The following is a 26,408-nucleotide window of genomic DNA, read 5'->3' on the forward strand; positions in this document are numbered from 1 at the left end:
TTACCAAACAGTTTGGTGCTCCAGCCTGGACATTCCAGAAGAGAACAGGGAAGAGCTAAGATGGCCTTCTTCAACTTGTATCTACTTGGATATCAAAATTCCTTTCAGCACAAGAAAAGGGACACAACTGAAGAAACAGGTAAGGGGAATATACAGTAAAGGATTAGAAGGTCCACTTGTTAGCCATTTACTTTTCCTACCTTGGGTTAGAGATTTATCCCCCAACATTAACAATTACACTAGTAAAAAGTAATGGAGTAGGCAGGGTATCCATTCATGTCCCACTTCTGTCATTTAATAGCCTTTTTTTAAGATACCAAATTTGTTCAAATAAATGTATTCATTTGCTCATTTAGCCAACATTTAAGCACCAACTTTATGCCAGGCTTTATCTTGGTGACTGGGGTTACAAAGATAGATAGAATAAGGTCTCTGCCATAAAGTGGTTGACTAGCAAATGAAAATAGGTATGCAAACAAATAATGTGCAATATTGTATGAGATTAAATTAAATATGGAATGCTATGTAGACACAAAAGAGGTAGTATCTGATACAGTTGGAATAGGGGGATACTTTAGAGCAGCGTTTTTCAACCGCTGTTCCACGGCACACTAGCGTGCCGCGAGATGTTGCCTGGTGTGCCGTAGGTGCAGACAAGACAAGAATTTTATAATTTTTCACTATTTTGTTTACTTAATATTTCATAATAAAGTAATTATAAAATACTTTCTTTGTGTTTATTTGATTCCTATTCAAGAGAATTACTTTATATATAGTCAATATAGGCACAGAGTTAAATTTTTTAACATTTTCTAATGGTGGTGTGCCTCGTGATTTTTTTCATGAAACAAGTGTGCCTTTGCCCAAAAAAGGTTGAAAAACACTGCTTTAGAGAAGACCTCATACACAAAATGCTTCCAGAAATGAGTGTTAAAGGATGGTTGAAGTTAAGTAGACAAGAAGGGAATATAGCACAGACAAAGGAACAAACTTGAGAGAGAGAGAGCCAAATTAAGTGAGCACTCAAGTCCTTGGGTACAGATAGGTGGTAAAATAAACAAATGCTGGGGAGCAGGCCTGAAAACTAGGCAGGGGCCAGATAATTAAAGATTATGTTAGTCGTGCTAAGCATTTTTCCCCTTTAAATATACATACATATACAGATATATGTATGTGTGTGTATATATACACTGAGTGGCCAGATTATTATCTCTGAACACATAATAATCTGGCCACTCAATGTATATCCTATATAATAAAAGGCTAATATGCAAATTGTCCCTTCAACCAGGAGTTTGACCAGCAGGCAGACGGGCCAACTCTCCCATGTCCTCTCTCCCTGGCCAGACCCCACCCATGCACGAATTCATGCACCAGGCCTCTGTGTGTGTGTGTGTGTGTGTGTGTGTGTGTGTGTGTGTGTGTATATATGTATATTTATATATATTTATACTGAGTGGCCATGTGTTCAAAGATCATAATAACCTGGCCACTCAGTGTCTATATCAGCATATATATATATATATATATATTATATATACACATACACACACACACACACACACTAGAGGCCTGATGCATGAAGATTCATGCAAGAACGGGCCTTCCTTCCCCTGGCTGCTGGCACCACCTTCACTCTGGCTGGAACTGCCTTTCCACTCTGGCCCAGAGCCACCTTTCTGCCTTCCCATGCTGCCCAGAGGCCCAGAGTGGCTGGGGGCAGTGCCGAATGCCTGGATTGTTGCCATGGTTAATTTGCATACTTGCTCCTGATTGGCTGGTGGGCATCTCAAAGGTACAGTCAATTAACATGTTACTCTTTTATTAAGTAGATATAAAATTATTTTTTTATTTTTTTAAAATATTTTTTATTGATTTTTTACAAAGAGGAAGAGAGAAGGATAGAGAGTTAGAAATATCAATGAAATAGAATCATCGATCAGCTGCCTCTTGCACACCCCCCACTGGGGATGTGCCCACAACCAAGGTACATGCCCTTGACCAGAATTGAAACTGGGACCTTTCAGTCCACAGGCTGACGCTCTATCCACTGAGCCAAACCGGTTTCAGCCGTAGATATAAAATTATTGATAGTATTGCAGATGTCTCCCATTTATCCCCCTCCTCCCAGTCTCTACCCACCCACCCCCAAGTCTTCACCACCCTATTGCCCACAGCTATGCATATAAGCATGCTAAGCATTTTATTATAGAGGGAGACATGGAAGGATTTTTAGTTGGCAGTGAGTACTTATCAGATTTGTACTATATTCACAATGCCTAGCAGTGCCTTATACATAATAGAGGTTTAATAAATACATATTTGTAGGGTAAACGAATGAATAAATAATATAGAATAACTAACCAAAACAAGTTAGGGGAGGCTTTAAAGGAGATGTGACAATTAAGATCTTAAAAGGTGACTTGTTTGAAAGCACAGAAGTGGAGAAGGCTTTTCTGGGCCAAATAGCACATGAAGGAAATTAAATATAGGCAAGTACTAAAGCAAAAGTAATGTTGAGGTAAGTGATGGGGATTACCGGAAAAGTATAAAGCACAAGTTAAGACTGTGAAGGATTGATCTTCATTGGACACTCAGTCCTCTTTCTAATTCCATCATTGAAACTGTTTTACATATCCAGCTTTCAGGTAAGACTTCTACAAAGGATCCCACTGATGGGCTCTAGGAATCCCTTAATAGCGCTACACCAGCCCTCCTCACTTGCCCCCAACCATTTGAGTCCCAACATTATCCCATGGGGCTATTATTGTCTCGAAATAACTTTTTCATCCTCTCTCAGAGAAACAAATTTCCCTTGTTCCAGGCCAAGAGCAGGCCTTTCCTGCCTGCCCCTACTAGAAGGACTTCTCACCATGAGATAATTAAGCTTCAAGCCTGGGATTTTCCTACCCAAATAGCCACTTAAACACTGGTGGACAAGACTCAGTTCCAAAAAGGCCTGGGTCTCACTACTGATGAATTACTTTGTAGGCTAGCCGGCAAGATTTCACTTTATAAAAACTGAAGTCCCCTGTGGGATGATAGGGAAGCATCCTGATATCATCTGCTTACCCAAATTTTTCATTCCAATGGCAGGAGGCTTGACTAGCCTGTTGGCCTAAAATGTAGAGGGAAGACTGGACATCAAATTTGCCTCCCCTTAGCCTCCACTTGGTTCCCTCACCCCATTCAATTTTATACCCTCTGGTTATCTCTCAAGATTTGGATAGAGGAGGTCTACTTGCTAAATTAAAATTCCTAATTATGTTGATTCAGGCATTTAAAAATAACTTTAGCATGTACTGTGTTCCAGGCATTGTACTGAGAACTCTATGTGCATAATTTCATTTAATACTGTCAACATTCCTGTGAAGTAGAAGTTACTATTCTTTTATCAATAAGGAAACAGACTCAAAGAGGTCAACTTACTTAACCAAGGTCACAGTGATAGAAGTTAACTTACCCAAGGTCACAGTGATAGAGCCAGAGTTTGATTCCAAATTGTCAAACACCTATGCCTGTGCTCATTTTTTAAATATTTCTATTAATTTCAGAGAGAAAGGAGAAGGGATAGATAGAAACATCAATGATGAGAGAATCATTGGTTGACTGCCTCCTGAAGATTCCCCCACTGGGAATTGATCCCACAACCCAGGCATGTGCTCTGACCAGGAATCGAACTGTGACCTCCTGATTCACAGATTAACACTCAACCACTCAACCACACCAGCCGGGCCCTGTGCTCATTTTTAGACAGTTATATGGGCAGACCACTGTACAAATGATTGATAGTCAGCCTTTTGCTGTGGGCAGACCACTGTACAAATGATTGATAGTCAGCCTTTCTATGAAAATCTATTAATCTCTAAGCCCTGAAGTTCAAATATCAGGTTGGCTTTACCTATAGTTACTTATTCTCTGTTCCACAACAGGTGGTTCCCACGAGTGTCAGGAGCCACCATTCACTGGAGCTGAGTGGTAACTTTCAGCCAGAATTGCTGCCTTGAGGACTTCTTTATGGAGTCAACACCTATAACCTTCTCCTAGAGCCCTTGGACAACTTCCCAAGAGAGTTACAACATTCTACAACTTCACAGTAGTGTTCTGCAAGCCCAGAAAAAAAGTAACTGGGTTAGTTCCTTCTGACATTTTTTAAAAAAACACACACATATGCATATTCACTACCGAATCATTATTACTATGTGATCTATCTATTTCATGCAGGTACCAAAACAATAATTTGATTTTGTTTTCTGTACTTAAAACTCAAACTTTGCTTGAATTATTGGTGGAAATGCAATGCTAACAGGTCAATTATATTTTATTTCTTCAAATAAAACTAGGCAGTTTCATTTCCAGGACAAGAATTTAGTGAAATCACTATTTGACAAGGCAACCGGTTACCATGGATCCCATTTTTCTAGGAGGAATCTTGAAGTTAATGTGTCCCATCGGACCCTGGAGTGTGGCTAACCTAATACCACAAACTCCTAACCACCAAGTAGGAATCCCTGGTATAAACCAGCCACTAGACATCAAGCTAGCATGCTTGGATCAATTAATAAGTCCTATATAATGAAAGTTGAATGTAATTACAGTAGAATCTTATCAGACAAATAGTTGGTTAGTTAATTTAAAGGAAGAGTACATTGGAAAATTGAATGTAATTACAGTAGAATCTTAGACAAATAGTTAATTTAAAGGAAGATTACATTGTAAATTAGGGATTCAAGAAAAGGTACATTCCTTATATTTTTTAGTTTTACTTAATACTCACCAATTTTTTATACAGTGCCAATTCCTTTTCCTTGAAAATGTGTTCAGAGAAACATCGGACAGTCAAACCTCATAGGGAAGGCAGGGGAGGGGAAGAGGAGGTAGAGATCAACCAAAAGGCTTGTATGCATCCATATAAGCATAACCAATGGACACAGACACAAGAGGAGTGAGGGCATGTGTGTGTGGGGGGGGGAAGGAAGGGAGGGAAGGGCAATGGAGGGAAAGGAGACATATGTAATACCTTAAAGAATTGGAAAACATATTAAAAATGGAGAGAAAAATCAATTTTAATATGCAGAAGGAACCTATATTTGCCATTATAATTAATGAAAAACACAAGAATCATGATTTTTTTTTCTCTATAAGTGATATACTTGTAATAGCCTCATTTAATAAATTTTTCTCTTGGTTTAACAAAAACAATAAATTATTGGCCAAGAAGAAATGTTGAAGCAAAAATAAAAGCATTAGATAACATGTTAAAAATGAAAATTACATACATGCATATAAGAACAACCAATGGACATAAAACTCTGGGAAGGGAGGGTATGTATGGAAGGGAGGGAGGGGGGCAAAAAAAATCAATAAAATATATATTTTTTTAAAAAGTAAAGCATTCAAAAAAAATAAAAATAAAAAAATAAAAAACACACAAGCACAAAAATGCAAGGCAAAAAAAAAAACTACAATAAAATCACCTTATCAAATAAAAAAAATGAAAATTACAGAGATACAGTAGCCAACTTCTATAATAATTGTCATTATTAGGGTTTTATATATGAATTAGTGGCTATGAAAATAGTATACTGGTGATGTGTAGTATAAAAAAATATTTGGAGCCCTGACAGGTTTGGCTCAATGGATAGAGCATTGGCCTGCAGACTCAAGGGTCCCAGGTTCGATTCCAGTCAAGGGTATGTACCTTGGTTGCAGGCACATCCCCAGTAGGTGGTGTGCAGGAGGCAGCTGATGGATGACTCTCTCTCATCGATGTTTCTATTTCTCTCCCTTCCTCTCTGTACAAAATCAATAAAATATATTTTTTTTAAAAAAAGAAAAGTTACAGTTTAATAAAATATTCAGCATAGCTATTTAAAAATAAATAAATAAATAAATAAATAAATAAATAAATAAATAAAATGAGATAAAGTATCAACCTCCTAATATTGTATTAGGTTTAATTGAGATAATGCAGTTAGCAGATGTCTAGCCCTTTATAGGAGCTCAATAGATAAAAGATGAAAGGATGTCTGTTAACTAGAATGGAACATTTATAGTTATAATAATAAAAAAAGTAAGTGATTCTCTGTCTATATGTTAAAAAAAAAAAAAAGGGGGGGGGGGAGAAGAAACAATGTGTCTCTTGATGATTTTCCCCCTTTATGCATCATCTACAATTTCCATTTGGGTTTATTTAAAGTAGATTCAAAAGTGGATCTGACTAAGTAGCTCTATTGGTTAGAGAATCATCCAAATATGCCAAGGTTGCGGGTTTGATCCCAGTCAGGGATAATACATACAAGAAGCAACCAGTAAATACACAAATAAGTGGCACAAAAAATTGATGTTTCTCTCTCCCTCTGTCTAAAATAAAAATTTAGAAAATAATAAAAAGAAAGTAGATTTGCAAAGCAAACTTATTTTTTAATGATTTTTCTCAAATCTTTTAGTTGTCCCCCTCATGTCTAATCAAGATATATCTAATAGTTATTATTTACTTTTTTCAAAGTATTAAATATAAAGAATAGTGCTAAAAAAGGCTTATAATGAAAAATAAGTTTCCTGCCTAACCCTCTCATCTCCACTCTTCAGAGATAATCATGTTCAGTTATTGTTTCTTTTGTTACTTACCTTCCTACTTCTAAAGGAAAAGTTTACATGCATGTATTGATTTATCCATTTGTGGTTATTATATGTTGCCTTCCTATTTAAGACAGTTGAGAATTTTTTTTAATATATATTTTATTGATTTTTTTTTATTTTTTATTTTTTACAAAGAGGAAGGGAGAGAGAGAGCTAGAAACATCGATGAGAGAGAAACATCAACCAGCTGCTTCTTGCACACCCCCTACTGGGGATGTGCCTGCAACCAAGGTACATGCCCTTGACCGGAATCGAACCCGGGACCTTTCAGTCCACAGACCGATGCTCTACCACTGAGCCAAACCGGTTTTGGCTAAACTGTTCACTCTTTAAGCCTTGTGTATAGCTCTTGTTCTGAAGCTTGCTTTTGCCTCTAAGGATTTATTCCCTGTTTCCTAGAACCCATGTTTTCTTGCTTAGTTTATTCCCTTTCTTTCCTGGTATATATTTTCAAATTGCTTTCTAAGAATGTGTAGGACAAGCATGTCAAACTCAAAGGCTAACATGGGTCAATAAACAAGGTTTAAGTTTATGTGGGCTGCAAAAAAACCAAAAGCTTCGATTTTCTAGAAACATAAGTTTATTTAGATAGAGACATGCTGAATACAAAGGGCTGAAATAACTGAGTAATTGTTAACATAAAATATTAGAACATTTTGATAAAAATATTTTTTCTTGAACAGCAACTTACCAGACACTGAATAACTGCACAAATTAATAAGCATTATACAAATAAACCTATTTTTCTTGTTCTCCGAAAGCGAAATATGTCCTGTTGTGCACATCAAACAAGTCAGTACAAGACTAATGATGTGGCAACCTGCTGCTAAAATATTCGCTGCTAGTATTAGTGGAGAGAAATGGTGCACCTGTGCATAAGGCGCGTAAGGGAAATGAATGCAGCACGATTATAGTAATCGGTCATTAGTGAACGTTGTAATTCGTTATTAATAATTATATATAACAGGATGTTATAAAAATTAAGTTACAAATTTTTTATTAAAACGTTTCTTACATCCATTATATTGGTTGGGCCAGAGAAATATTCATTGTGGGCTGCATGCAGCCCAAGGGCCACGAGTTTGACATGCTTGGTGTAGGAGGATATCATCACATAAAATCTTAGGAAAAGGAAAGATCACCCTACCAGGAGTGAAGAAAGCTCTGGGCAATTATGGCCCTGCTAATGTGGCAAACACCACAGGACCTGGAGCTTACAAATAGTAAAGATGACGATGACATTGATCTCTTTGGATCCGATGAGTAGGAGGAAAGCAAAGAAGCTAATAGAAGAACACCTTGACAGTATGAATCAAATAAATTTAAAAAACAACAACACTGCACTTATTGCCATCTTCCATCTTATTAGATGTGAAACCTTGGGATGATGAGATGGATATGGCAAAATTAGAGGAATGTGTTAGAAGCATTCCAGCAGATAGCTTGATCTGGGACTCTTCTAAACTGGTTCCAGTGGGTATTGAATTTTAAAACTTCAAATATAGTCTGTCGTAGAAGATGATAAAATTGGAACAAACATGCTGGAGAAATGAATCGCTACTTTTGAGGACTATGTGCAATCCATGGGCAAGGCTGCTTTCAACCATGGGTCACCATCCTTAAATAAAAGCTTGAAAGATTTTTTAAAAAAACAAAACAAAAAAAAATGTGTAGGAGGTATATTTTTGAGTCCAGAATGGTTTTATATTACCCTCACACTTTACTGTCAGTTTTCTGGACATGTAATTCTAGGTTGAAAATAATTATCTGAGAATTTAGAAGGTGTGTCTTGATTGCCTTTTAGCTTCCAGTTGGATTCCTATATGTAACTTACTTCACTCTGGAAGCTTCTTAAAAAATATATTTTTATTGATTTCAGAAAGGAAGAGAGAAGGAAAGGGAGATAGAAACATCAACGATGAGAGATAAATATTGATCAGCTGCCTTCTGCATGCCCCAAGCTGGGGATGGACCCCGAAATCCAGGCATGTGCCCTGACCAGAATCGAACTGTGACCTCTTGGTTCAAAGGTCAACACTCAAACTCTGAGTCACACTGGCTGGGCTCTCTAGAAGCTTTCAGTTTTTTTGTTTCCTAGTTTTCTGAAATTTCATAATGATGGAACTTGCTGTAGGTCTTTTTTTATTCATTATGGTAGATAATCCATGAGCTTTCTCAATCTGGAAATTTGTGCCCTTCATTTCTGAGAATTTTTATTTTTTTTAATTAACTTATTCTCTATTTTCTCTCTTCTCTCTTTTTGGAAATTCCATTTGTCGACTATAAAACTTCCTGAACTGATCCTTTAACTTACTATTCATTTTTCTTTATATTTTCTTTGTTTTTAAATTTTTACTCTGGGGGAGTCTTCAATTCTATCTTCTAACCTTCCATTGTCTATTGCTGTGTAACAAATTACCCTAAAACATAGAGGCTTAAAACAACAAACATTTATTACCTCACAGTCTCTGTGAATCAGGAATCCAGGAGCTGCTTAGCTAGGTGTGGATCTGGGTCTTTCTTCAGTGCGGTTGTGGGCAGCATGCCCAGCAGGGGCTGCAGTCATCTGGTGGCTGAAGCCTTAGTTCATCTCTGACTATTGAAAACACCTCAGTTTCTCGCCATATGGGCCTCTCCATAAGCTGCATGAGTGTTGTTCTCACATGCTCTGAGTTTTTCCTCAGAGCAGGTGATCTGAGAGAGAGGGAAAAGGAAGACACAGTGCCTTTTTATGACCTAGACTCTACAGTGACTGTCACTTCTACTTTTTTCTATTTGTTAGAAGAGAATCACTACCAGTCCACACTCAAGGTGAGGGGAAATAAGCTCTATTTCTTGAAGAAAGGAAATAGCAAACTGTGGACATATGTGAAACCACATACACTTTGTTTTGGGTTACTATATTATTTCCAATGGCAATTTTTGATCCTCTGGTTTTCCCTTTGCATAACCTCTCTCTTTTTTTTAATATATATATATATATATATATATATATATATATATATATGTATATATTATTGATTTTGTACAGAGAGGAAGGGAGAGAGATAAAGTTAGAAACATCGATGAGAGAGAGTCATCGATCAGCTGCCTCTTGCACACCCCCTACTGAGGATATGCCTGCAACCAAGGTACATGCCCTTGACCGGAATCGAACCCGGGACCTTTCAGTCCCCAAGCCGACGCTCTATCCATTGAGCCAAACCGGTTTTGGCCATAACCTCTCTTTTATTCGGGGTTATTATACATTATTTAATGTTCTGTTCTGTTCCCTGCATTAGTTCTTTTTCTTCTGGGTCCTTTTTCCTCTGAGTTTATTCTAGTCTCTATTTTTCTTTTTCTTCACATTTATTTTTTTTAATGAATCTTTATTGTTAAGATTATTATACTTTTTCCTCTTTTTCTCACCCTTATCTCCCTTCCACCCGGTTCCCACCTCACCCTCTGCCCTTATCCACATCTCCACACTGTCCTCATCCATAGGTGTATGATTTTTATCCAGTCTCTTCCTGCATTCCCCACTCCTTTCTCCTCCAAGAATTGTCAGTCCACTCCCTTTCTATACCCCTGATTCTTTTTTTTAAAATACATTTTATTGATTTTGTACAGAGAGGAAGGGAGAGAGATAGTTAGAAACATCGATGACAGAGTCATCGATCAGCTGCCTCTTGCACACCCCCTACTGGGGATCTGCCCACAACCAAGGTACATGCCCTTGACCGGAATCGAACCCGGAACCCTTCAGTCTCCAAGCTGACGCTCTATCCATTGAGCCAAACTGGTCCCGGCTATACCCCTGGTTCTATTATGTTCACCAGTTAATACTGTTCATCAGATTTTTTTTTATTCCCTTAGGTTTTAGATTCACTTGTTGATAGATACGTATTTGTTGTTCATAATTTTTATCTTTATTTTTTTCTTCTTCTTCCTCTTCTTAAAGAATACTTTTCAGCATTTCATATAATTCTGGTTTGGTGGTGATGAACTCCTTTAGCTTTTTCTTGTCTGTGAAGCTCTTTATCTGACCTTCAATTCTGAATGATAGCTTTGCTGGGTAGAGTAATCTTGGTTGTAGGTTCTTGCTATTCATCACTTTGAATATTTCTTGCCATTCCTATCTGGCCTGCATAGTTTCTGTTAAGAAATCAACTGATAATCATATGGGTGCTTCCTTGTAGGTAACTGTTTTTCTCTTGCTGCTTTTAATATTCTCTCTTTGTTTTTTGCTCTTGGCATTTTAATTATGATATGTATTGGTGTGATCCTCTTTGGATACCTTTTGTTTGGGGTTCTGTGTGCTTCCTGGATTTGTAAGTATATTTATTTTGCCAGGTGGGGGAAAGTTTTCTGTCATTATTTCTTCAAATAGGTTTTCAGTATCTTGCTCTCTGGCACCCCCATAATTCGGATGTTGAAGTAGTGCCAGAGGCTTCTTACACTATCTTCATATGTTTTTTTTTCTTTTTTCTTTTCCTGTTGGGTGTTTTTTGCCTTTTTATATTTCAAATCTTTGACTTGATTCTTGCAATCCTCTAGTCTGCTGTTGGACCTCTGTATATTATTCTTTATTTCAATCACTGTATGCTTAATTTCTAGTTGGTCCTTTTTCATATCCTCGAGGGTCTCACTAAATTTATCTGCCTAATATAGAACATTCTTGAAAAACCTTATTACCGTGGTTTTGAACTCTGTATTCAGTCTTTGCTTTCCTCCATTTCTTTCATTTGTGACCTGTTTCTTTGCCTCGGCATTTTGGCTGCTTCCCTGAGTTGATAGACTGGCTTTGTGTACTAGGTGTCCTATAGGGCCCAGTGGCTCAGCCTCCCCAGTTACCTGAGATGGACACTCCTGATGGACCCCTTTGTGGACTGTGTTTACAGTCTTGTTGTAGTTAAGCCTTGATTGTTGTTGGTATCACTGGGAGGAATTGAACTCCATACCAATTGGCTGTGAGGATCAGCTTTGTCTGCACTGGGAGAACTTCTGTGCTGGAGACACCCTTACAAGATAAGATTTGCAAAAGCCTCTGTGCTCAGCTTGCATGGGGCAGAGTCTCAGGGTGGAGCAGACAGCAATGGCTTCCTGTCAGCCCTGCCCTAAGAGGCCCCTGGTTCTCAGTGTCCCTTGATAATTGCTGCAAGCACCTCTGAGAGAAGGCTGCCTTCGAGTTTTGCCTGCTGCCAGACAGTCCAGTCTCTCCCTAAATGAGTCTGGATCCCCAGAGTCTCACCTGGAATTGGAGTTCAGAGCAGTCGGGAGCTTTTGTTTCCCTCCCGGTTGAAAAAGCCAGCCGCATACTCAGTTGCCAGTCTTCTCCACACTTGGGTCTCTGAACTTCTGCCTTTTGCAGTTCCTGAGTCTCAGTGTGCTTTTCTCTTTCCTGACAGTCCAATTTCTCTCCGTATGAGTCTGGGTCCCCAGAGTCTTGTCTGGAACTGGAGTTCAGAGCAGCCGGGAGCTTATGTCTCCCTCCTGATTGAGAAAACCAGTTACGTACTCAGTTGCCAGCCTTCTCCACGTGCTCACTTTCATATCTCTGCCTTCTAAAGCTCCTCTGAGTCTCAGAGTGCTTTTCTCTTTCCTTCTAGTTGTAGAATTTACATTCAACCAGCCTTCCTGTGGATCTGGATGATGTCCGTTTTGTTTTTTAGTTGTAGTTTTGAAATTGTTGTTTGAGACAGCAGTTTAGGTGTTTACCTATGCCGCCATCTTGGTTTCTCCCTCCACCTCCCACTTTAATGCATTGCTTTTACTGCATCCCAACCAGATGCATTGCTTTTACTGCATCCCAGAAGTGGAACTTATCTCCCACTTCTGACATGCCATTTCATTGTGCTCACCTGAAGTATCTATGCACTCTGTTCATCATCCCATTACCTTAGAACAATATTTCTGATCATACTATCCTTTCCACAAAGATAGCCAAACAAGTTGGCTACCTTCTGTGAAATTCGATTGCAACTATGTCATTGAGACTTTCACCTGAACATTCCATTCAATAGAAATGAGAAACACCACAATGGGAAATGTCTCATATGTATCTATTACTTCAGAACTGGTTTGAGAAATTCACAAGGAGGGTGGGGAAATTATGGATAAAAGACAGCATTTTATTTAACTCCTGGCAAGGCCACATATATTTTACCCATCTTTCTAATTTCTACATTCATCTACTCAATTTCTACATTCATAAGTTCAAGGAACACACAGTTCCTAATTCTACACTCACCCTTAGTTATACAACCCAAATAATCTTGCAGGATGATTGTCTTGGAATGATTCTCTGGCCCCACTCTCTGTCTGGCTGATTTCACCTTGTTAATACAATTACTCAAGTGGTTTGACCCTTTTTTGTCCACCAGTGCTAGCACTTCAACTTGTTCTCTGTGCTCAAATCAACCACACTCTCACATAGCTCCACCTAAGGCTTTAACAGCAACCATAAAATGAACCTGTTAATACAGACATTCTTAACATTCTTACTATAATGATATTTTGAATTCACAATTTTTCTTTGAAGATAGGTTTTTTTTTATTTCAGTAGGTGTGAGTGTATTAACATTCAACTCAAAAAAAGCCCACTCAAGCTTTCCTTTATTATAGTCATAATGAAAACTCATAGAGGTGAGTCACTACATGTAACTAAATATTCTGCCAGTCCCTGCCTCCTTTTCTTTTTTTCCCTAATAAAGAACCAAAATAGAAAAACCAAAGAGGAAAACTGGGTGTGGGAAGCATACTTTGGTCTATCATCAACTTAAGAAACTCAGTTTTATCAGGTATCCAAAGTTGTTCAGATTCAGAGGCTAAGTCACAGTAAGTAAATTCAGAGTGCTTCCATTTCCTTATGTACAGATGGACATAATAATGCCTTTATCATAGATTTGCTGTGGAAATTAACTAAAATAATGTGTTTAATACTTCTAAGACCTAGCACATCAAACTCTACAATAGATGATTGAAAGAAAAATTATAAATCATAATATGTAAGTTCCTATTTACATGTGGAATATATATATACATATATATATATGTATATATATACATATATATATATGTGTGTATATATATATATATACATCTTTCCTATGACTGGAATTTTGTTGTCTACTTCTCAAGACATACTTACCAGGATAAACCTTGGAAGCAGTATTTTTAACCATGATATTCCTGAAGAAAATTATGCTGGCTGGCTTCAAAGTATATTTCTTTTAAAATATATATATTTTATTATTTTTTACAGAGAGAAAGGAGAGGGATAGAGAGCTAGAAACATTGATGAGAGAGAATCATCGACCAGCTACCTCTTGCACACACACACACACACACACCCCACTGGGGATGTGCCCACAACCAATGTACATGCCCTTAACCAGAATCAAACTTGGGACCTTTCAGTCCGCAGACCAATGCTCTATCCACTGAGCCAAACTGGTTTCGGCTTCAAAGTATATTTCATCCAGGCCCTGAAAAAGTCTGGTGGCTACAGCTACCACAGAAGAGCACCCCTAACCATTGACTAGAACTCTCATGTCTACCAATCAGTGGATTTCTCCTCCTCCCAGACTCATTCTTCCTGATCCTAACACTGGTTACTCCTGCAAATTCAGCCTAGCTTCCGGAGTTTATTCACCTTATGCCCATATTTCTTATATGTAAGCTTTCCCTTCTTTGTCTTGGTTTCAGACATATTAACTCTTATCTGGCCCTTTGCTGAAACAACTCCCTTGCCTTGTTTACATGAAACCCTAGTTCAATATAGACCTTATCATAACACAAATCGACACTCACTGTTCATTGACAGAAATTTCAGAGGCAAATTGATGGGGTTGGGTGGTAAGAGAAATTATGCTTGTTCTTGTCGAGAGACAAATGACCTTCCCCTGCCAGACTCTCCAGTGACAGCCCTCTAGCCACAGACACAATGACATCCACGCTGTGCACATCCAAAGGACCTCCCTGCATCTTCCTCCTTTATTATTCCTCCTCCCATAGGAGTTCACTAACTAGTCCTCAGAGTTGCTCTTATTTCCAATTCCAAATGAATCTCTTCAAAGAAAGACTACATCTCAAGTCTTTGGTAAAAACTGAGCACATCTTATTTGCACTGTCATTTTCTGGATCCTGTCAGAGGATGTAATAGGTAGTTTTCACCACCGTGGCTGGAATGTCCTCTTCTCAATCTCCTAGGTCTCCTGTTCTCTCCAGCTGCCTGTTCCATCACTCATCTGCTGGGAAACAGATGTGGTGTCATGCTTAGACTCCAGCAGAGGGCACTCTAGTTCTTGATTTTCAAAGTTTCTGCCTGAAACTAGAGGGGAGATGATACTCAAGCTGCTCATAACTGCAATCATCCAAAACCTAGGGAATGGGCACCTCTAAGGTGGGTGGCTGTGCTGCAGCAGACAGCCACTTTTTGAACATTGGCCCAGCCTTTCCCCGGTGGTCTTCCCCACTGAAACTGACCCAGTCCACTGCAAAGCAACCACCAAACTGCAGTAACCTTCCCCCATGTTGGCCATAGGAAATTATATTCCACATTTCAGTGGAGCTCAGGAAGCCAGGACTCTGCCTCTGGATCAAGGTAACTATCATTTCCCCCACACACTCCTCAAGACTGACACCCTCGACAAGACTCCCAACGAGCTGTATATAAATTTTCTGTTTATAGATTCAACGCACTCCCCATCAAAATACCAATGGCATATTTCACAGACCTAGAACAAACTCTCCAAAAGTTCATCTGGAATAAAAAAGATCCCAAATAGCTGCAGCAATCCTGAGAAAGAAGAAAAAGTAGGTGGGATCTCAATATCAGATATCAAGCTATATTACAAAGTCAGTGTTCTCAAAACTGCCAAGTACTGGCACAAGAACATACACACAGACTAATGGAATAGAATAGAGAGTCCAATCAACCCAAACCACTATGCTTAATTAATATTTTATACAAAAGAGGCAAGAGCATACAATGGAGTCAAGACAGTCTCTTCAATAAATTGTGTTGGGAAAATTGGATAGATACATGCAAAAAAATGAATCCAATTAAAAAATGGGTAATGGACCTACATAGATACTTTTTGAAAGAGGACATAAGGAAGGCCAAGAGACATATGAAAACAATCATCTGAGAGATGCAAATCAAAACGACAATGAGGTACTATCTCACACCTGTCAGAATGGCTATCATCAACAAACGACAAGTGCTGGCAAGCATGGGGAGAAAAAGGAACCCTCATGCACTGCTTGTAGGAGTGCACTGCAGACTGGTGCAGCCACTGTGGAAAACAGTATGGAGTTTCCTCAGAAAACTAAAAATGGAACTCCCATTTGACCCAGTGATCCCACTTCTAGGAATATATCCCAAGAAACTAGAAACACCAGTCAGAAAGGATATATGCACCCCTATGTTCATAGCAGCACAATTTATAATAGCTAGGATTTGGAAACAGCCTAAGCGCCCATCAGCAGATGAGTGGATTAAAAAACTGTGGTACATCTACACAATGGAATACTACACTGCCATAAAAAGAAACTCCTACCATTTGCAACAGCATGGATGAACCTGGAGAGCATTATGCTAAGCAAAATAAGTCAGTTGGAGAAAGATAAATATCATATGATCTCACTCATTTGTGGAATATAGTGAATAACATAAACTGGTAAACAAAAACAGATCCAGAGACAGAGAAGCACTGATCAGATCATCAAACCTCAAGGGGAAGGCAGGGGAGTGTGGGAGGAAGGGGTAGAGATCAACCAAAGGATTTGTATGCATGCATATAAGCATCACCAATGGACACAGACACTAGGGGGATGAGGGCATGAGTGGAGGGTTGGGGGGGGTAATGGGGGAATAAGGACACATATGTTATACCTTAATAAAGAAAAGAGAAAAAGGATAGTTCTGCCTAACTGGTGTGGCTCAGTGGTTGAGTGTCGACACTTGAACCAGGAGGTCATGGTACGATTCCTGGACAGGGCACATGCCCAGGTTGCAGGTTTAATCCCCAGTAGAAGGTGTGCAGGAGGCAGGTGATCAATGATTCTCTCTCATCATTGATGTTTAACCTATCCCTTTCCCTTCCTTTCTGAAATCAGTAAAAACACATAATTTTTAAAAAGAGGCTAGTTCTATCAGTCGACATTTTTCCTTAGTCCTTGGTCTTTCCTGGATGTTCTGATTAGATTATTTCAAGTCAGTTTGGTGTGGTGTGTTAAGAGCATAGGCCAAACTGCTTGGGTTAAACTCATGTCTCTTCCATACATTAATTATGTGACCTTGGGGAAATTTATTAAACTTCTCTGGGCTTCTGTTTCCCTGTTTGTAAAGTAAGATGATAGTACCTACCTTTTATAGTTCTGCTGAGCACAGTCACTAAGTATTAGCTCTTTTTGTTGTTACCTCTCTAGAAGATCTACATGATCCACTTTATGTCAGCAGTCTGCAACCAGGACTAAGCCTTTCTGTTACCTCATGCTCACCTTCTTCCCCTCTGTCCGGGATCCTGAGCAAGTGCACCATATTGAGGAAGATATTTCTGGACATGGAAGCAAAGGAACTCCCACCACATGTGAAATGTGTCCTGTGGATTTGTCTGGTTCCCTGGGCTCATGTTCCTGTTCACTTCCTCCTGAAGCACTGGCAATTTCCTTGTATCAGGGAAGACAATAAGTCATAGTATGATAGCCTTCCAAACACAAATCAGCCCATTTCAGTCAGTTTTAATGCCCCAGCCAACTTCAAGAAGTTAATACCCAGCATTGGGTATTACCTTCTGGGCAGGAGTCATTTGTTATGTACAGTAGTAAGTACCACGGTATTTTTCTCAAGCTGATCTTAGATGATTTTCTAGTCAAGGTTGGTATTACTCTGCTAGAAGTAACACCAAGTCTAAGACAACTGCAAGTAATGAATGTTAGATATTATCACCGCTGTGTAGTAAGCATCTGGAACAGGCATGCAAGAACCACAACCTGGAAATCAGAATTCTTTGAGCCTCTGAGGCACACACATTCTAAAAATTCTTCAACCTGAAAATATTGTGGCAAATCAGCCCCAGTTCCAACTAACCAAGAGGCAATGAGCAAAGTAGTGGATAACTAAAAATGTTGCAAAAAAAAAAAAAAAAAAGTTGCAACAACTTCATTGGCCCTGGGAAGCTTATAATATTGTGAAATTTGTAATATTAAATTGGATAAAGATTCATCCATGTACTTTTGCATCACCCCAGAAGTCCTTTTCAGTCCATTCCAACTATTAAAGGTGTTCTTATGGTAACTCCCATTTTGTGGCCCATTTCTAGAATAAACTGTCCAGGGTACTCGATATCTATTTAGCCCCCAAACCATATGAAGCATGGTTATTAACTGGGTGGATGAAGAACCTCCTCTGTTTACCTTCTACCAACAAAATGATGTAGTCTACTACCTTGCCACAGTGACGCTTGCTTATAAAGAGCTCGTTGCATCCCTCTACCTTAGGGGTGTCGAACTCAATCAGAGAAGGGGCCAAAATCTAAAATCCAGCCTAAATCACGGGCCGAATGGTTTACTGAACAGTCATAAACTGTCATTGTGATGGAAACGCAGTGGAGTGCAGTGAAGACAGTGCGGTGCGGGCCACATTGTAAGGCCTGGCGGGACGGATTTGGCCCGCGGGCCGTGTGTTTGACACATGTGCTCTACCTGAAACATGCCCACGCCTTCTCACAGTCTGTGGCATGATTCTTACCTACCCGTCACCACTCTTCACCTCAGGTGGCTTTCAAACTTGGAAGCTTCGAGAAACTAGTTACCCAAAATATCTTCCAGCCTGCAAAGACTGATGTGAGGAGTACGTCAGTGGGTGCTTGATTCAGGAAGGCACCCATATGGGTGATATTGTCCAGCACATCTCCAAGCACATTATAACCATCCATATGGGAACTTGGGAATCTACTATTTGGAAACCTATAATAGAGAATATCATCTGGCTGTACCCTTAAGGAAGATCCGTCTGAGGCCTTAGGACCAGATGAAGAGCTCCCACTTGTCACCTGCATCCAGACCAATAGTTACTACAGCCCAGATCCCATTGCTCACTAGCAATACGTTCCTGCTCTTTCTCTCCAGTTTACATCTGCTTACTCCCATTCCCTACTCTCCCAAAGTCAAACCACCAAACTCAAATGACACTGCTCCCATGAACTAGCCCCTCTCATTGCTGTCAACTGTGATGAAGCACAGATCAGCACCCTGGGCAGCCCAGGCTTCCAGAACTCTAGAGAGGGGATTCAGACAGTGTCCCACCCTGGCTGTGTTATCATCTCAGAGAATAATAGAGGCACTTCCATAGGAGTGCAAAAGGGAGGGAGGAGAGGCAGAGTAGATGGAGTGGGGCCAAGCCATGATGAAGGGGGAAAGCAGGAGCGGGGGAAGAACTTCAGAAAAGAAGTGGCATCCTCACCCTCCACCAGAGGTGAGGCAGCAATCTCAACAATTTTCAGAGAGAATGGTCATTTTCATCCAGTTCCTGACGGCTCAGGATTCAGAAGGGTAAGCCAAAGTCTACTTAAGCAGAACATGAATTTGTTAAAAGAGTATTGGTGGGATTATATCAAACGAAAAAGCTTCTGCATGGCAAATAAACAACAAAATGGAAAGACAACCTGCAGATGAGAGAATATTTGAAAACCATGTATTTTGATAAAGGGTTAATACCAAAAAAAAAAAAATAAATAAGAAACTCTTATAACTTTAGGAGGGAAATCTGATTATTATAAAAAATGGGCAAAGGAATTCAAAAGACATTTCTCCAGCGAAGACACAGAAATGGCCAACAAGCATTTTATTTTTTTTAAATATATTTTATTGATTTTTTTACAGAGAGGAAGGGAGAGGGATAGGGAGTTAGAAACATCAATGAGAGAGAGTCATCGATCAGCTGCCTCTTGCACACCCCCTACTGGGGATATGCCAGCAACCAAGGTACATGCCCTTGACCGGAATCGAACCCGGGTCCTTTCAGTCCCCAAGCCGACGCTCTATCCATTGAGCCAAACCGGTTTCGGCCCAACAAGCATTTTAAAAGTTCATTAATCATAAAAAAAAAAAAATGCAAAATAAAACCACAATAAAATAACACTTCACATGTTTAAAAACAAACAAACATGAAAGATAAGTGTTGGTGAAGATGTGGAGAAAAGGGAACTCCCGTACACTGTTGGTGGGAATGCAAATTGGTGAAGCCATTATAGAAAACAGTAAGTTCCTCCAAAAATTAAAAATAGAATTACCATATGATCCAGCAATTCTATTTCTGGGTATATAGACAAAGGAATTAAAATCAGGATTTCAAGTTGATTTATGCACTCCCATATTCACTGCAATGTTATTCACAATACCCAAGACATGGAAGCAACATAAATGTCCACAATGCATGAACAGATCAAAAAAATGCAGTGTATGTATACAGTGGAAATCTGCCATTTGCAATAACATGGATGAACCTGGAAGACACAGAAGGCCAAATTCTACATGATACCATTTATATGAGGAACTTAAAATTATCAAACTCAGAAGCAGAGTAGGATGGTGTTGCCAGAGGCTAGGCCAAAGGACATGGGGGTGGGGGGGGGGCAGTAGTCAAAGGTTCCAGTTCCAGCTCTACAAGATGAGTAGTAAGCCCTGGAGATCTAAGCAGCACAGAGCTTGTAGTTCCATTGTATTACAGATTTAAAAGTTTGCTCAGAGGGTAAATCTTGTTCAATGTTCTTATCGCAAAATAACACTAAAGAGGGTGTGAGGAAATCTCTGGAAGGAGTATAAATGTTTATGGTATAGATTTTAGTGATGATTTCATGGGTGTGTACTTACCTCCAAACTCATTAAGTTGTATAAAATATGTACAACTTTTTATGTCAATTACACAACACAGTTTAAAAAAAATAGTTTTTTAAAAGTATTTGAAAATAAAAATATATTTTTAATTTTAAAAAGAAGCAAAGAATATTGGGAAGCACATAAAAGCTGTAGAAGGAACAGAGAACCAAGCCTGATGGGTAGTAACCAGGAACACTGTTCCAAATCATGCTGCAGACCTGGCGGGGCACAACTACTGCACTCAACGCTAGGGTCAGCACCGCTGGCACCAAGGACTCTGAGCCCTCCATGCTGCTGCTGCAGACAAGCCCTTTCACTGCTGCAACTTCCCATCCATAGAGAAAGGCTTTACATACCCCTGCTTTTTTGCAACTTCATCTTTGATTCAAAATATGGAACAGATGTATTTGATTGGCCTAGCCAAACCCTCTGCCCAGGCCCTAGCTGTAAGAGCGGCTAAGTACCGTAGCCCAGCGATTTTCAACCTTGTTCGTCTCATGGCACACAGAAATTACTAAACACCTGCGACACACCAAAAAATGTATTTTTTTGCTGATCTGACAAAAAAAAAATGTATAATTTTGATTCATTCACAACAAACAGCTATTGTTGTGTTGGCTGTTATCATTTTTGTATTGGACAATCTAAGGGAAAAGAGGTCAATGGCCCCGACTAAATAGTCAGGTATTGCATGTTTTACAAACTCTTGCAGCACACCAGTGTGCCTCGTGTCCCCCAGCACACTGGTTGAAAATCAGTGTCTTAGTCTGTTCAGGATGCTATAACAAAATACCATAGACTGGGTGGCTTATAAACAACTGAAATTTATTTCTCATTCTTATGGAGGCTGAAGTCCAAGAACGGGGTGCCAGCATGGTCGGGTGAGGGTCCTCTTCCAGGTCGCAGACTTTACTTTGTGTCCTCACATGGCGGGAGGGGTGAGGGAACTCTCTCAGGCCTCTTTTATAAGGACACTAATCCCACTGATGAAGGCTCTGTCCTCATGACCTAATCACCTCCCAAAGACCCCACCTCCAAATACCATCACTTTGGGCATTAAATTTTCAAAGTATAAATTTGGAGAACACAAACATTCAGGCCATTAGCACTGGGTAAGGAAGATCTGGTCTTTTCAGCTTAGTGATATATAGGTTTTGCCTTATAGGGGATTCCCAAGCCCTCATAAGAATACTGGATCTACACTCTACTACTCTGTCCTACCCCCGCCCCCCCTACTCTCCACTAGCCCCATCCTGCCCTTTCCACTATACTCAGCACGAATCAGGCTCCAAATCAATAGCAAGCTGAGCTCTCTCTCATACTTTTAACACTTGCTGTCCTGCTGCCTAAAATGTTCTTTCTGATTCTACCATGTCTCACAGACTCCTCCTTACCCTCCAAGACTCAGCTCAAACAAAGCTTTCCCTATAAAGCAAATAAAGCTCTGCAAATACGCCAGTCCCCAAAACGGACTGTCTAGCCAGATTAAGTGCCTTTTTCACCTGCACTAATCCTAAATATCTATACCTTGATTCCAGCAGGAAGCCACTCAGAGCCCAGGAGATAGGGAGGAGCAAGAAAGTGGGGAAGAAGGTCTCTTTATCTCAGGATTCTCTCACCCTCCCCTCTGTCATGGGCATTGTGACTTGACTCCTGAGATGACAAAAATGGAGAATCGGATGTGTGTGGCTGGGAGAGAACCCTGCCATGTGTGTGGATGGCATGGAGAGTAGAGGCTCAGAGAATCAAATAGTCCCATTTGTCAAATCTGATCTCGTTTCAGACCACAAGGAACTGGTGCCCACAAAGCTTCCCCCGATTATTTCAAAAGATGGGAATTATTCTGTGCACCAGAATAGCCACACAAAGTACCACGAAGCTGTGCGGAAGGTGTTGCTAAAGACATGTAAGTATCCCTGGGTGGGCTACGTCTTAAGTTCCTAAAAAATGGTCGGGATGAGGTGGGGCATGTTATAAGGCAGGGAATAAAAAGAACCAAGGTGAGAGACTGAGAAGATGAGGGAGAAAGTAGATCTGAGTGGTGGAGTGAGCAAGATAAAATAAAAATTGAATCAGACTTGAAGGCAGAAGGTCCAGGTTTGAGTCCAGTTCTGCCTCTCTTAAATGTCTCAACTTGAATAGTCACTTATTCTTAAGTAACCTGTTTTCTCATTCATAAAAAAAAAAAAAAAAAAAAAAAAAAAAAAAAACCACCACAAGAAACGGAAAATACCTGCTCTACTAATCTTACAGAATTGCTATGAGGATCAAACCAAAAGTGTGACAATTTAGGAATAGTAGTTGTATATTATTATGTGCTATGCCTCCGAGGAGTGGTAGACCAAGCTCTAGCTTTGGAATCTGAACTGAGTTGAAGTTCCAAACAAGTTGTGTAACCTTGAGAAAATTCTTTTAAACATTTAACTGCTCCAAATCATCTGGAAATGGGAACAATACTCTAGCACTGTGTGAAAGTTAGAAAAGATGTACACTTCAAAAAGCATCTAGAACAAACTACTGATACATTTGATAACTTGTAGGAATCTCCAGAAAATTATGCTATGTAAAGAAAGGTGATCCCTGAAAGAGCACATACTGTAGGATGCTGATTACATGAAATTCTTTTTTTCTTTCTTTCTTAAAAATATGGAATGCTTCACAAATTTGCATGTCATGCTTGCTAATCTCTATATCATTCCAATTTCAGTATTTATGCTGTGGAAGCGAGCACTGTAACATTCTTTTAAAAAATATATTTGTAGCTGAAACTGGTTGGCTCAGTGGATAGAGCATTGGCCTGCGGACTGAAGGGTCCCAGGTTCGATTCCGGTCAAGGGCATGTACCTTGGTTGCAGGCACATCCCCAGTGGGGGGGTGTGCAGGAGGCAGCTGATCGATGTTTCTAGATCTGTCCTTCTCCCTTCCTCTCTGTAAAAATAAAAAAAAAAAAAAATCAATAAAAAATATTTTAAAAAAATAAAATAAAATAAATTTGTATTGATTTCAGAGAGGAGGGGAGAGAGGAGATAGAAACATCAGTAATGAGCGCCGAAACCGGTTTGGCTCAATGGATAGAGCGTCGGCTTGGGGACTGAAAGGTCCCGGGTTCGATTCCGGTCAAGGGCATGTATCTTGCTTGTGAGCATATCCCCAGTAGGGGGTGTGCAAGAGGCAGCTGATCGATGACTCTCTCATCTATGTTTCTAACTCTCTATCTCTCTCCCTTCCTCTCTGTACAAAATCAATAAAATATATATTATAAAAAAAAAAAAAAAAGAAACATCAGTAATGAGAGAGAATCACTGATTGGTTGCCTCCTGCACACCTCACACTGGAGGCTGAGCCCGCATTCAGGGAGCAACCTGGGCATATGCCGACCAGGAACCAAACCATGACCTCCTGGTTCATGTTGATGCCCAACCACTGAGCCACACCGGCCAGGCAAGCACTATAACATTCTTTTAAAAATTACGTAAATGAAGAAAAGATCATTGATTACCAATGTCGGGGGTCTGGAGGTGGAGGATGTGGCTATACAAGGGCAACTTCAGGATCATGTAGTGTTATATTATGTTAATACCATGGCTGTGATATTGTACTAGATCGTTTTGCAAGATGTTACTATTGGGGGGCAATGGGTAAAGGATACACAGGATCACTGTGTATCGTTTCTTCCAACTATGTGAGTCTATAATTATTTCCAAATTAACATCTAATTTAAAAAACTGTAAAGCTTTCAGAAATTAAAAAGGACATCCATGGCTGGTATAGCTTAGTTGGTTGGGCATTGTCCCATGCACTGAAGGATTGTCAGTCTGATTTCTGGTCAGGGCACACGCCAGGTTTCAAGCTTGATCCCTGGTAGGGCATGTGCAGGAGGCAACTGAAAATGTTACATTCTCACACTGATGTTTCTCTTTCTCTTTCTTTCTCTCTTTCCCCCTCTCTTCCTCTCTCTTTAAAAACCAATAGGAACCAAATTATTTTAATGACATACATGGCCCAGCCAGCATAGTTCAATGGTTGAACATCGAACTATGAAACAGGAAGTCACAGTTTAATTCCCGGTAGGTTGCAGGCTTGATCCCCAGTAGGAGGCATACAGGAGGCAGCCGATCAATAGTTCTCTCTCATCATTGATGTTTCTATTCCTCTCTCCCTGTTCCTTCCTCTCTCTGAAATCAATAAAAATTTCTAATAGCAAAACTTTTAAAAAGCTTATTACAATTAATAGGAAAAGAATTAAGTAAAAAATGTAACATCTACTCAATGGTATATTAGCAATTTTTTAAAATGATTATAAAGACTATATACTCATAATATTAGGTTACAATTCTAATTTTTTAATATATAATTTATACACTAGTATAATTAGAGTTATCCAATAGTGGAAATACTCCCAAAAATCTAAATAGGTCTGACATCCTTTCAAAATTTTAAGAGCACCTCTAATATGACATTTACAACATGATAGTTGATAAATGATACCTATTAGCAGTATGATCTATTAGCAGTATGAAAACTTGAGGTAACATAATTGCTAAAGTTCAGAGAATTACCTGGAATGAACAAAGAAAGGAACTATTTCAGAGAAGAAGGAAGGGAATGAGGATGATTAAGCATTTAAGAAAAAACAAAAACAAAAAAAACCCTGGCCACTTAATCAGTGGTTCGAGCATGTTTGCAGACTGAAGGGTCGAGGGTTTGAACCTGTGGACCTATCCTGCGTATTTCCCAAGTGGGCTGACCACCTGCTTTTCCACTATCTTAGCACGTGGGGGAAGCTCTCTAAGAGATGGGCTTAGTAGCAACAGGAAGAACCAAAACTGATTCAACTGACCATGAAGGGTGTGAGATGCTGGAATCCGGAAGTAAAGCTGGGTGTGGTGACCAAACTCCTAGGACTTCTCCGCACCTGGTCAGGCCCAGCGCTTGTGCTGCCCTGAGCCACGGAAGGGAGTACAGAACTAAAAGAAATCGGATAACGTGTGCTTCCCAAAACCTTTCAGTCCCCAATCAAGTCTTTAGAGTCCCCTTGACTGATGCTCAGAACTTCAGCTTCTGGAGGTCCCACGATCCAGGAGTGCGCCCGGAAGAAACCATGCCGTGGATCCGGAGCCCTCGTCACTGCCTCATTAAAAGCCCAATGACCAGGTCAGAAGGAGAGGGGGGAGGAGGGAGGGGGGAGGGGGAGACTATTCCCTCCACTCAAATCCTTAGGGACTGTTTCATCGCTATTCAGAGTTAGGGAATAGAAGAGGTATTTTGAGTCCTACCAGGGAAAGTAAGACTCAAAAATTGGGCAGTGGTGGCATTCAAAGGAGGTAAAGATTTGTCTGTCTTTGTTTCGCCATGTGGATATGACTTCTGAGCAGGCACAAGACAACTGTCTTTAGCATTCCTGAGGGAACCCTCCCTCTGTTGCTGTCTCCCGCCCTCCAGCCACCATCCATCGGCAGTAATCCTACTTCCTCATCACTGCCCCTGCCCATTCTGCCGAGGCAGTCTTGAGCTATATTTAAGAACCCCCACCACACACACACACACACACACACACACACACAGATGCACATTCCGGCCTAGCCTGACTGAATACGAGACCCTCTCTTTTCCAGGTTTATGGATCACTCTCTCCTCAGTGACAGACTATTCAGTCTGTATTGAGCAAGATGTGCTTGCAGAAAGACAGGATGGTCCGTGGAAGGAGGACAAAGAAGGGGAAAGAGGAAAAAGGTGCCCTGGCCCTGATGGCTGACTAATGGGAGGAGGAGATTGAAAAAGTGGAGTAAATTTTAGATTGGACCAGAAGTCACTTCTATGCTCTGAACGAGAGGGGGAGGGAAGTTAATGATCTCAGTGCCCAAATTCCTGAGGTCAGGTATGTGAGAAGTTCTTGAAGCAGC

General features: G+C 39.9%; 1 protein-coding gene and 2 pseudogenes across 1 annotated transcript; 2 read left to right on the top strand and 1 right to left on the bottom strand.

Moving 5' to 3' along the window:
- The first annotated feature begins 60 nt into the window (after positions 1-60).
- On the top strand, positions 61-26,313 carry TEX49 (testis expressed 49). The gene is made up of 4 exons (XM_036458016.2): positions 61-139; positions 22,289-22,411; positions 25,515-25,659; positions 26,121-26,313. Exons 1-4 carry the CDS (start codon positions 61-63, stop codon positions 26,167-26,169), a joined length of 396 nt encoding a protein of 131 aa, XP_036313909.1. The 3' UTR covers positions 26,170-26,313.
- LOC118728416 lies at positions 7,730-8,471 on the top strand (annotated as a pseudogene).
- Positions 23,146-23,236, bottom strand: LOC118731015 (annotated as a pseudogene).
- Positions 26,314-26,408: the final 95 nt, after the last annotated feature.

This window comes from Pipistrellus kuhlii, unplaced genomic scaffold (genome assembly GCF_014108245.1).
Source record: "Pipistrellus kuhlii isolate mPipKuh1 unplaced genomic scaffold, mPipKuh1.p scaffold_m20_p_3, whole genome shotgun sequence".
Classification (NCBI taxonomy): Eukaryota; Metazoa; Chordata; class Mammalia; order Chiroptera; family Vespertilionidae; genus Pipistrellus; species Pipistrellus kuhlii.